General features: G+C 42.0%; 1 protein-coding gene across 1 annotated transcript in view; it reads left to right on the top strand.

The window, feature by feature from the left end:
• ST8SIA1 (ST8 alpha-N-acetyl-neuraminide alpha-2,8-sialyltransferase 1) overlaps nucleotides 1-10,588 on the top strand; it is a 133,194-nt gene extending 122,606 nt beyond the window's left edge. The window contains exon 5 of the mRNA XM_068402080.1: nucleotides 10,102-10,588. Within this exon, the coding sequence (XP_068258181.1) occupies nucleotides 10,102-10,588 (487 nt within the window). The remainder of the gene's footprint in view (nucleotides 1-10,101) is intronic.
• Nucleotides 10,589-12,111: the final 1,523 nt, after the last annotated feature.

Below are 12,111 nucleotides of genomic sequence, written 5' to 3'. Positions count from 1 at the left end.
AGAAACATCCTACCAAAAGCTGAAGTTGTCTCCAAAGAAAATGGAATTTATTAAGCTCTGCATGATTAAATATTTTATCTATGTGGCAGGCAGAAAAAAGTTTCCAAAAAGAACTAACTAGAGGAATGAAAACCTGATGCTACATCTTCCTTTCAGCAGCAGCACAAGCCAAAGAAGAGCAAAAAACAACCCCCCCCCCCCACCTGCCATGTGTGTATGGTCAATTGATGACCAGGTATCAAAGAAGTGCTCAGAGAAGACACAGGGAGGCTGTATGAATTATGTGCATCTGTGTTCACTGAGGAAGAAACTGAGGACATTCCCTGTGCCCATGGGGAGACTCAGCAGGCTGAAACTGGGGTAATTATTAGAGAGTGTATGGTACACATTCAGGATGGATGTGAACATATTGGCAGGACTGGACTCACCCATGAGTGCTGAAGAATGGTAGTGTGTCCTTCCTTCCTTAAAACTGCCTTGGTACTTGAAGACTGGAAGGTGTTAAAAAATGGGATCAGTGTTTAAAAATACTTCAAATTAAAATTAGTTCAAGTAGATCTGTAAGCATGACCTCTCTACCAGCTGAACTGGTAGACTATATTATAATATTAGTGAACACCTGGATAAATGTTTGTGCTGTTGTGAAGGGACAGCACTGTTGAGTTCAAGGGAAATTTTACCTTATAAAACTTTTGGAGTGCTTTGAATAGATGCATGTGGATAAGGGTAGTCTATATCCAGTAGATAGTCTACTTGAATTTTTAAAAGGCTTTTGACAAAGGGATGAAGGCAATCATGATGTAAGAGGAAAGGTATTGGTTAAATAATTGGTTAGAAGGATGTGGAGAATAAGAGATTAGGCAAATATTTGGAAGTAAGATTCACTGGGGTTACTGCATGGACAAACTACACCAGTATCAGGAAATATTCTGAGCTGAAAATACTTGGATGTGCAAAGAATTTAAAATATACTTGTCATGTTATTAATCTTCTCTATGTGTCCACGTATGAGTTGCAGAGTGAAGGGTGGAAATCAACACATCTCTAACACTGTTGGAAGCCTTCAGAAGCATCTACCAATGCTTCTAGGCATAATGGAACAGCACCAAAATTGCTGAGAAACATTGCTGTAAATTGATATTAGATGAAAGTAAAGTCGTCTTCATTTTGACATTTTGAAAGCTCACCAAAGTGGGTAACTTCAAGGTCTCCAGCTGCAGTCCTTGGGCTGGCTTGAATTCTCCTGGCTCATTTCCAGGGGTTTTACTGATGGAGTGGGCTCTTATGCCAAGGACTGGAAGGGGTGTCTTGTCTGTCGAACTGCCATTTCTCTCTCTTTTTCCATCTTTTTAGCCTTATGTTTGGCCTCTGCTAATCTAACTTCTCCAGAACAATTCGTCACCTCTTCTGCTTATACTCGGGTGGCCCCTAGTTCATTGCTCAATTGCAATGCTCATTGTCCTAGGAATGCTAAAACAGGTGAGGTTGCCCAGAGGGAGCGGCTAATAGAGGAAATACAGGGATCTTCTTTTGCATATTTTAGAGTTGTGTGAATTGATTTGACCCTGTTTAAAATGCTGTAGATTCACCACATATTCCCATGGGCTCTGAGCAACTGTTTTTATTATCAAGCTTCTAGTTGACAATGTCGTTTAACAGGGATCTGCGCTCTAGCTGCAGGCCAGGTGTCATCACCTCAGAGATCACCAGTGATACATGTACTATAGTTTAAAAAAGGTGCTCATATACTTAGAAAAGAGCCTATCCTCATTACAGTTGTTGCCATAATGCCTGTTGAAGCATCAGTGTTTTAAATAATTTCTATTCAGTCTACACTTTTTGTGGTACAGAGTGTCTTTAAAAAGAAAACACATTCAATTGAAACATTGCTGGTTTCTCTCTCTGTCCAGTTGTCTTTGGAAAGAGCTCTGAGAGGTTGAAGAGAGGATATAGTTGAATGTCACCTTCACTGATATTTGCAAATTATTAATATGCTAAGGAGGTCATGATGTGAAAGAGAAAACTCAACAGACTTAGCAAGCAGTCAAGTATACCAGCCAGAAAGTGTTCTCAGCTATGAATAGGTCTTTCATGGCTGTAAACTTTTGGTATGTTTTACATTTGGGTTACGAAGCATATAAGGCCAGCATGAACACACAGGAAAGCATAATGTTATTAGCTTTGCGTTTGATGCAATGCTGTTATGGGCAGCGATGTACAGAGACTTGTGTCTGGACAGGAGCTGAATAAAAGACCTAGAAGTGCAGGAGGTACCGCACTGTTCTCTTCCTGTTTGGTTGCTGTCCCAAGACACAGCGGACTGTCTTAGGGAACCTGTGTTAATCAAAAGTAAATCTCTTGAAGACTATACCTGGGCTTTGTTGCAGTTCTTTTTCTCATTAAAACCTGAGAAAATGTGTGATCTGGTTATGTTTCTTTTCACAGGCTCACTCTGGCATGCAATCCAGTGAAATTAAATACTAAAGATATCGAGCTTAGTTCTATAACTTTTTTTTTCCTAGCTGATTTCATTGGTTCTCTATTTTCTCATCCTCTAGACTTCCAGCTGTAAGAGCTATGAAGTATTCAGAAGATTTAGAAATACTAGGCAGCAATTTCATTTGACAATACAAGTAGTTTACACCCATGCTGTTCCTGGCTATCCTTTTATATTATTTCCACTTGTGTGTGACTTTAGCAGCCACAATCTTCAAAGAGTCAAATTAAGAACACCACCTCATTTTTGAAAGCTAAGATTCAAGCTGTCAGATAACAGAAAGGATTGATGTTTAAGATCTACTGGTTTTGGAAAGAGTAGCTATTAAAAGCACATTCTAATCTGAGTTGGCAGAATAAGGATCACACACAGTCCCAAAATACCAGTGAATACCGATTTTAATGTTTCGTTGCTTTGGTGTCTAGGATAGCTCTGTGCTCCATTGAAAAACAGAGAGTCAGCTTTCCCTTGGCACTATATATAGTATTCCCAGGGCAACAGCGTAAGAACAGTAATGGGTGGAGGTTTAAAAAAACCCCTAATTAATACTGAATTAATTCAGAAGGGGAGCCTGCCTCTTCATGGGGATTAGAGCCTACCTCTGCAATATCTAACTGGACTTTGAGTGCATCAAATTATTCTGAAGGTCATGTGCTAAGGACAGTGTGTCATTAAGAGACAAGCTGGCAGAGAAAGATGTAGTCTGCAGTCACTGTGGAAAGAGTGCGTTTCCTTGCTTTTGGGTCTTCGGAGCTGATGGTGGCAGTAACCAGAATTCCTGGCCTGGAAAACGCTATTGAAAAGGTGTGTAAAAAGGAGAATCAGGCTAATTTGTTTGTCTTTAATCTTTGGGACCACAGATGAGAGGAAGGCACAGGTTCTTAGAGGTTGGAAGCCCTCATCCATAAGAAAGAGGAGGCAGTGTGGGGTCTCAGCAGGCTGCAGGCTGTGCCTAAGGGACGAGCTGAAGTGAGTTTTGGAGTCAGTCGAACCCTGGGAGGAAGGAGCGCATCTGCTGAGAGTCTGAGTGGAAGATGCCAGGTTGGATGGGGCTTTGAGCAACCTGGTCTAGTGGAGAGGTGTCCCTGCCCATGGCAGGGGGATTGGAACTAGATGATCTTTGAGGTTCCTTCCATTGCAAACCCGTATGATTCTATGATTTGCTATCTTTGGGTCCATAAAGGGCAGTCAGGTGGGAATGGAGGAGAGCGATGGGAATAGCATCACCCTATCTGTGCCACGAGCTCTTGAATGCGTGACCGTGGTGCCTGTGGAGGGGCCCACAGTGAGAACAGGAGAGAATCCCTCGTGCTGAAGCTGTTTGATATGAGATTAGACAAAGCACTGGGATCTACCACAGGAATAAAAGCCTCCTGCATTGATGGAGAATGGCATCTGTAATTTTATTGGTTTAATGATCAGCCTTTATGATTGCTCATGTTACTTCATACCTTTTCTAATCACTCTGAAGTGCATTGCAGGCCTGGATTTTTTTGCCTGAGGCTCTGAGAATACTTCCAGTGAGATCAGAGTTAGTTTTGCCATTGACTTTAATGGGATTATAATTGAATCTTAAGTCAGGTAGCTATCCTTAGGCTAAGTAAACAGCGGCTTGTGTAGTTGAGGAAGCTGGGATGAAACAAGAAAGGGAGTCAGTTTACAGTACTTTAAGGGTTCATTTCTGGCTCCTTGTGTGGACAAGTAGAACAGTCTACCTTGCATCTAACACATGCCGAAAGTGTCTTTGTGGAGAATGAGTGCATGGAAACTAGTGTGCTGTTAATTCAAACACAGTCTGTGTTTTAGTAAGATTGGCTACGTAAGTCGCGAAGTGGCAGATAATCAAGAAGTGCACGCTATGAATGAGAGCACAGGGCATTAAGGAGGGCATCGCTGGTTGAAAGCATAAAAGTGCTCTAAGAATGACTGCAGTAAAACTCCTCTGTCAGAGCAGCGGAGGTTCAGATGTGTGGTTGCAAGCTGACTTGTTGTGACCCCAACTGTAAGCATATTCTAACAGCTGCAGCAAATTGCTAAATCATTCTTGGCTAATGCTGACATCAAATTATCTAAATAAATTTTGCAAGGTTATCCTTTGCCACAGGGACAAATACATAAGTCTTTATATGCCTTCTGCTCTATTCCCTTGAGTTCTATTTGTCTTAATTTTAAAATAATACACTATTTCTTTGGCATCTGGGCTTTTCCCCTCGTTACTCAATCTTTTTTTTTCTTTTTGATAAGTCCACTTGCAATTAATCCAGAATGCTGAACTTGTGACTTTGCAGATGCCAACACAGTAAGTGGCTGGGATATCATCACCGGCATGAGATAGTGACTCTCTGGGGAGCTCAAAAAGAAACCAAGATGTGAGAAAATGCTGCCATTATTATCTGCAAGTGGGTTAGCTCAATGTCACTGCAGCAAATTCTTTGTGGTTACTGGAAGTCATCTCTTAGTACCAGAGGGCAGTCCTGTCACTGAATATCTGCTAAAGAACATCAATAAGAACATTAAAAGCAGATTAAAAACAAAAAGCAAAACACTTAATGCTCATAAGTCTTTGATTGTACTGTCATGACAATTACTGTGGCAGTTTTCTCTTGGATGCATCGTTCTCTCTGGAAAAGTAGAGCAGAGCATTTGAGGGAACTCTACAGCTGGTATCAAGGAAATTATTTCTCTGATATCTGTGCAGCTGTGCCTACACGTGCCTGTTGAAAGTTGTGCTTTTTAAGTTGATCTGTCATATGGACCTGACAGCAAAAATGTGTTGCTGATTGATTTTATTTGCTTGCTGTCCATTAATGAGAGTAGTGGAAGTAAAGCGCCTGGGCTGAACGTGCCGTGATCTGCTTTTACCAGCGTTCACCGTCATCGGCGCCTCTCTGGGCTGCTGTCAAGCTGCCGGGATGCATTACTGCAAATTACTGAGCAACTCATAATCTTCAGGTGTTGCTCAGGGCTCAGGAGATTCCAGCTCCAGTTTTATTTAAATGCTGGCATCCTGCCATGCGTTTGTGTGAGCTTGACTGCAGAAGGTCAGAGGACAACTCTGAAAGCCATTTGGCTGTGTCTTGCTCAGAGCTGAGCTGAGGAGATAATGTGGCCTGAGATGCACTCTTGCACGAGGGGCTGGATCATTTGGTGGGTTTCTTTTTTTCTTTTGAAGCCTGGTGAGTGGGGAGGAGCTGTACAGCTGCTGGGCTGTGCCACTGAGAGTACTGAATGTTCAAAGCATATTAGGTAAAGGTGAGCACTAACTAGGAACCAGTTGGCTCCTCATTCAAAGAAGGCTGGATGAGGATCAGCATGAGGGAAGGTGTTTCTGCCCATCTGGATGAGAGGACTGCACCAGGCTGGCAGCATCCATGCCAGGACAAGCAGGAAGGAACAACATCGTCATGCTCACGCGTGTGCTACAGAGCTGGTCAGCTGCAGAGGAAAAGCCCTCCTGGTCTCTCTGTCAGGCATGGAGTAGCCTCCTTGCTGTCTGCAGGGATGGACATGGTATGGTACCCCCAAAGCCACCACTGGAATGGGACTGCCTGCAGGACCCCTTGTCTGGATTGTGAGCTAAAGGAAAATCCATTTGAGCTTCCACTACCGTTTCTAGAAACTTTCTGATGCGCAGTGTTTGTCCCCAGATTTCTCAGCCTCTAACCAGCCTGTGAAATCTCTGAAAGCTGCACAGGGCTCCTGCTTTTACAAGTGGGGAACAAAAAATTTAATTTGCTTCTAATATCTCCCCTCATGAGGAGCACAAGATGGGCAGCAGCTTTTTGGCTGTGTTTGGCCATCACACCAGCTGTAATCAGCATGTTTTATGCTTCTGCATGGGCTCCTGGCCACCTGTATAATGTCCATCTGTTGATCTGCACGTGACGCCTACCGACACTGCGATCCAGACCATTTGAACAAGGCATGGGTTTCCAGGAGGGTGGTGTTCCCGAAGGACAATTTGCAGTAGCATGACAAATGCTGTCGCTTCTGCGTGAAGTCCCTCCCATGCACTGCTCTCATGGCAGTGCCGTTAACTTCCTGTTACTTTAAGGCATCTGGAGAGATTCATCTAGAAGAAATGTAAATGCATGTGGCAATGATAGCAAATGAATATTCAGAGACAGTCCCTGGCCCTTTGTGACTGTATCTGAGCAATTTTAATGTATTCATCTTAGAGCTGCGCAGTCCTTTTCTGTGAATGGTAAATTTGCTGAAAAATGAAGTTTTAGACTAACTGTATCTATTTGCCATCTGAAGTGAAATTTGTTAAGGGGGAAATGGGCTTCCAGGAGTCACAGAGGACCTGTCTCTACCTTCCCCTCAGCCAAGGTGCAAGGACCCCATCTCATCAAGCTGTGCGCTCAAGTTCCCTTTACGATGAAAGGAAGTTTGAACCTTGCATCTTCCACCTCCCAGTGGATGTCCTAGGTTATGGGGAGGGCGATAGTCCGAAAGCCTGCTGCTGGTCTTATTCTTCATTTTATAAGGAATTAGGGTTATTTGAACAGGGTTTGGATACTGAGGCTCTGAGCACATAAGTAAATGTTGACAGTATTAAGCTAGGGATTTCTTTTTTTCACCCTCAGTGGCTGTGTCCTGATGGAAATGGAACAAGTTTGGTAGGATGGACCCAACTCCTGTACCTAGCAGGTTGTCTTGCTGCTCTTTAGGAAGAGAGGATGGTGAAGCCTGTTTTGGGGAACAGTTAGTTAAAGGTCTGATAGTAACGGAGTGAGGGGGCCCATATGAGAAGGTACAGCCAGACAATGAATTTCTGCCAGGGCACCTTGCTCTTGGCTGGCCTTCTGTATTCAGTTGTGTCTTGGCTATTTCTACAGAAAAGAATGCCAAATGCAATAAGTTATGAAACGATTTTTATTGTTTTCTTTTGTATGTTCAGGTTGATTTGATTTCTTGCTTGGAAGACAGTGGCTTTGTCTACATTAGCAAATAGAACCATGCAGTAGGAGTAGATCTGCAGAGCAAAACAGTAATGAAGACCCAGGCAGATTTCAGGGGATTTGCTTCAAAACAGCTTTATTCTAATTCCACTTGAAGGAAATTTTGAAATAAACTTGTAGCAAATCAGGAGGCCAAATATTGCACCTTGAAAATGTCAACAAAACCTTTCAACTTATTAGGAATATTTCAAGTTTTCTGTCAAAACAAAGACTTCAAAAAACCTGGCACACATTCGTGAGACATTTCAATGCTGTTGAAGCTGTATTTTTTGTTGGCAATTGTTTCAGATGAAATTTCATCTGGTGCTTCTTGAGGTCATGTGGCATCCTACTTAAACCTGTGTATCATGATGCTGCATGTGTGATTCTTGCTGTTGTTTCACAGAGGTCTATACACAAAATTGATCTCTTTATAACCCTTTGAAGAGGCATTCTTATACCTGTCTCTCTGCCTGCACCAGAGAAAGGAAAAAAAATCCAGTGCTGCTGTCTCAGCTTTGTTGTTCTGACTCCTCTGCTGCGTGACTATGAAATCAGTCATGACACATTTGCCTTAGCTGCAGGAAACTGCGAGAGAGGGGGCAGCAACAAGAGCAAGATGGGCATTTGGGAGCTGAGAAAAAAATTAGGGGTCACATGCGGGAGAGCAACCCAGTTGCAATGAAAGAAGTGTGTGTGAGGCTTGTGCAGAAGTGGCTTTTATTGTAGTAAACTTTGCCTGCATGCTGAAGGCTACAGATACTGTCATATGGTAGAGGCAGGGAGGGCTTACTGGTGTTCTGAAGATTGGTGGACTCTGTGTTACAAATATTCTGATAAAATAATCAAGATTTGATCATATAGAAGAGTCAGGTTTGAAATAGGTAACCATAGGCACTGTTAAGTTTGAAACAGGTAACTTACGTTTGAAATAGGTAACCAGAGAACCCTCACCAGGAAGTTACTGGAGTTTTCTACGTTTTGTTTAAGAAACTAAGGAGACCGTCACGGACAGCAGTTATGCTGCTTGGAAACCCCCTTACCCTTCCCATCCTGATTTGAATATCAGGGATTGTTTCCCATCAGTAGGGTAGAACTAACCAATGATTGTTTTAGAATAAGAATATTGAAAAGGTTAAAATTAACGGAACCAATTGTTGTAAAGGTTAAATTTAAGAGTGAGCATACTATGCATTTTTATGTAAAAGAATTTATGTAATAGTGACGCAGCGTATAAAAACTGATGGATTTTAATGTTTGGTTGGACACGTATGGTGGAGCTATCCCCCCAGCGCTGCAATAAAGAAGTGCCTGCTTATCTGCTTCGTGTAGATGAGTTTTCTTCCTGATTGCTAACATCTGGAAAGAAAGCAGATTATTGAGAGTAAATCATCGTGACTTTCTCATGCAAAAGTATCCTCCAGTGCAGTCTGCACCTCAGGACAGAGAGGGCTCCTGTTATTGTGAAAGTTTGTGGTTTAGATAATGGATTTTACCTATGGCTCTGGCTGACCTTTGTATCAGTTGCATCCAATGATACATATTTGTGATAGTTTAATATTTTACTGAGATATGATTTGTTTAGTGTCAGATGTCAGGACAGGTCAAACATCAGTGCAGGTTTTGGTGTGTGTGAATGGCTTAGGATTTCCTGCCAGATGTCTCCTTCATCTTGGCATATCCAGAAGCATATAGCAAGGAAAGGTTATAGTCTTGACAGAATACTGGTTTTGGAGTAGTACGTAAGTCTAACATCAGGGATAAAACAGACATCAGCAAACAGCTGTTGGCAATTTAACAAATTGTAACCTGATGCAGTTTTTATATCAGGAGAGGACTGTGGTATTAGAGAAATAATCTGTACATATACATTACCCTCCTTATAGTTGCCAACTAGTCTCTCCTTTAACTTGCATACTACAAATAGCAGCTGCTTTTAAACCTACTCAGTGTGTAAATTGTGCCATCTTAAACACCAACTCTGAATATTGTTTGGGGCCTGTTGCTAATTTTTTTGTGGTGCCACTTATCCTAAACAATTCATTGATTTCTGTTTTACTTGTTTGTAATAAAGTATGTTCTTTGAGATTTCTCTCAGTTCCAGAATTAGAGTTAACTACTATGGTAGCACAACCTGAATCGCTATACAGGCATAACAAAAACAATTCTTAGAAGTCTTACAAGCTTTGTAAGTCCAGAGTTTCTATTTTACATAGTTCTTGGTATTGCTTGTTCAGCATTTAACTTGGATTCTTTTTTGTATGCCTTTAAGAAACAAGAACAACACGGACTTTAAAATTTCTTTTAAGGATTCCCGTGCCTGAAAATATAAGTTGGTTTTTGGACAGAAACAAAAATGTCACTAAAAATGATTGATTTTTAGGAAAACTGTCAGTGTACATTCAGGGTTTTTTGAAAAGATGAAATCAGAAACGTTTTGGGTTTTGGAGTTAGCAGGATACCAGATAGTTTTCAACTCTCTATTCAGGTTTATGTTTTTAGAAGAGAGGCAGTGTTAGACAGTCAGAAGTTTGTCTGGACTTTCTCTGGGCTCGAGAAAGGAGTGCAGGTAATTGTAAACGTGTATGAAGAGCAGATGGGTTTTGAAATGACTGGGAAAACCTATGTGTGACCAACTTGTTTTTCTCTGTTGTTTTACAGGTTCCAGAATCTGCTGTGGTCTCGAAAAGCGTTTGTGGACAGTGTGAAGGTGTATAACCACAGCTACATCTACATGCCAGCCTTCTCGATGAAGACAGGGACAGGACCCTCCCTACGTGTCTATTACACCCTGGAGGACTTCGGTGCCAAGCAGGCGGTCCTTTTCGCCAACCCCAATTTCCTGCGTGACATTGGCAAGTTCTGGAAGAGCAAAGGTATCCATGCCAAACGGCTTTCCACGGGACTTTTCCTAGTCAGTGCCGCCCTTGGCCTGTGTGAAGAAGTGACAATTTATGGCTTCTGGCCGTTCTCGGTGGACCTGCACGGGAAATTTATTAGCCATCATTACTATGACAATGTCTTGCCTGATTCTGGATTCCACGCTATGCCGGAGGAATTTCTACAGCTCTGGTTTCTTCATAAAAGTGGTGTACTGAGAATGCAGCTAGAACCATGTGAGGACCCTTTAATCCAGTCTTCTGCCTAAGGATCGTAGGAGTTGGTTTGGAAGATCCAATAGTTTTTAATTTCCAGAACAGAGAGTTCTGTTTTCTTTTGATTCTTTTTAAAGGGAAAATAATCGTGGATCTGCACGGACCATAAAAATGCTACTTGAAGGCCAAATGGAATACGTCCTTAATGTATAGTGCTTTATGGAACTGGAGTGGGGGAAAGTGAATCTCTCCATCGAGTCCATTCAGCAGCATTGTGAAAATAATGTCAGAAGCAGCACAGCTGAACTTTCCAGGGGATGTTTTTAAATGACGGATATAAAAAGGGCATTAAGGCTCGGAGAGACACAGGGCCACCCACAAGCTTTTGCTGACAGTGCCAAATATGACTGTCTGTTCAAAAATCCATTTCATTCCAGATTGGCACCTCACACAACTTTCCTTTTTCCTTTTTTTCCCCTATTTGTGTGGGGGTGTGTATGTAGGAGAGCATGTGTGTGTTGTTGACTCTTTGTTTCTTTCCTTTATCTTTTTTTTCCCCTTTTTTTCTTTTACTTGTTTTTTTCCCCAGTGGAAGGAAAAGGAAAGGCTTAAAAGCCCCAGGAGCTGAGTACCATCAACTCTTCCAAAGACTCTTGGGAGAGTGAAGGGTGTTAAGAATCTGGTTAGAAGAATGTCCTAGGAATGCCCTGCTACTGAGTATGGGTGGACCTACTTGCTGCAGGTATTATCAGGATAGTTTAGGTCATTGCACTTACAGCTATGCTAATGCTGTACTGTGGGCAAGAGATGGTTAAGGGAAATTGGTCTGAAAACAAAACTTGTGTTACAAAACCAGTAGTGAAGTGCAGCCTGGTTTCAGTTGACATGCTGCAAGATTTCCACAGTGACTTTTGTAGCAGGGGTGGTTCCTGATCTGTTTCACTGTCCGGCCTCGGGGATTAATTCTGTATTTGTTTGGACTCCAGATGTTCATTGACTGTAAAGGGGATTTGAGGTGTTCAGTGGAATGCAGAATGAGGTTGTTCATTTGCTTATAGCAGAAAAAAATGCAGAAATGAATGTAAGTGTCGTTTAAAATGAGTTCAAGCTTCAAAAATCCTTTCTCTTTGTGTGACTAGCTCTTCTGCTTGGATTGTAACGTTAGCCTTAAAGACTTGTACTTTTCTCGCAGGATTGTCTCTGGTTAAAGATTGTCTGAAAAATAAAACAGCCTTTGGGAGCACTGAAAAATGGTGTAGCCAGGAAGAAAAAAAAGGAAAAAAAAAAAAAAGAAAACGTCAGGCCCTTACGTAATGCAGCCTCTCTCCTCGCAGTGGGTGAATTATGTCAGCGTGCACATTGCACGCGCGCTGCTCTGGCCAGCGCAGCGCCTGAAGGACTGTTTTATTTTGGGTGATTACTTGGGTAGCAGATGGTCCTATCGCCATGTAAAGGAGAAATCTTTTTTGTTTGTTTTCTTTGGTCTAGCGCTGTAGGACAAGAACAGAATACCAGCTCAGTCCATGGTGCAATTTCAGCTGCAAGATGTTATCACCATTAACTTTAAAATCCAGAT

Source organism: Nyctibius grandis, chromosome 5, assembly GCF_013368605.1.
Source record: "Nyctibius grandis isolate bNycGra1 chromosome 5, bNycGra1.pri, whole genome shotgun sequence".
In the NCBI taxonomy this organism is placed as follows: domain Eukaryota; kingdom Metazoa; phylum Chordata; class Aves; order Nyctibiiformes; family Nyctibiidae; genus Nyctibius; species Nyctibius grandis.
The sequence above is the reverse complement of the archived record's forward strand: the minus strand, read 5'-3'. Positions and strand labels throughout refer to the sequence as shown.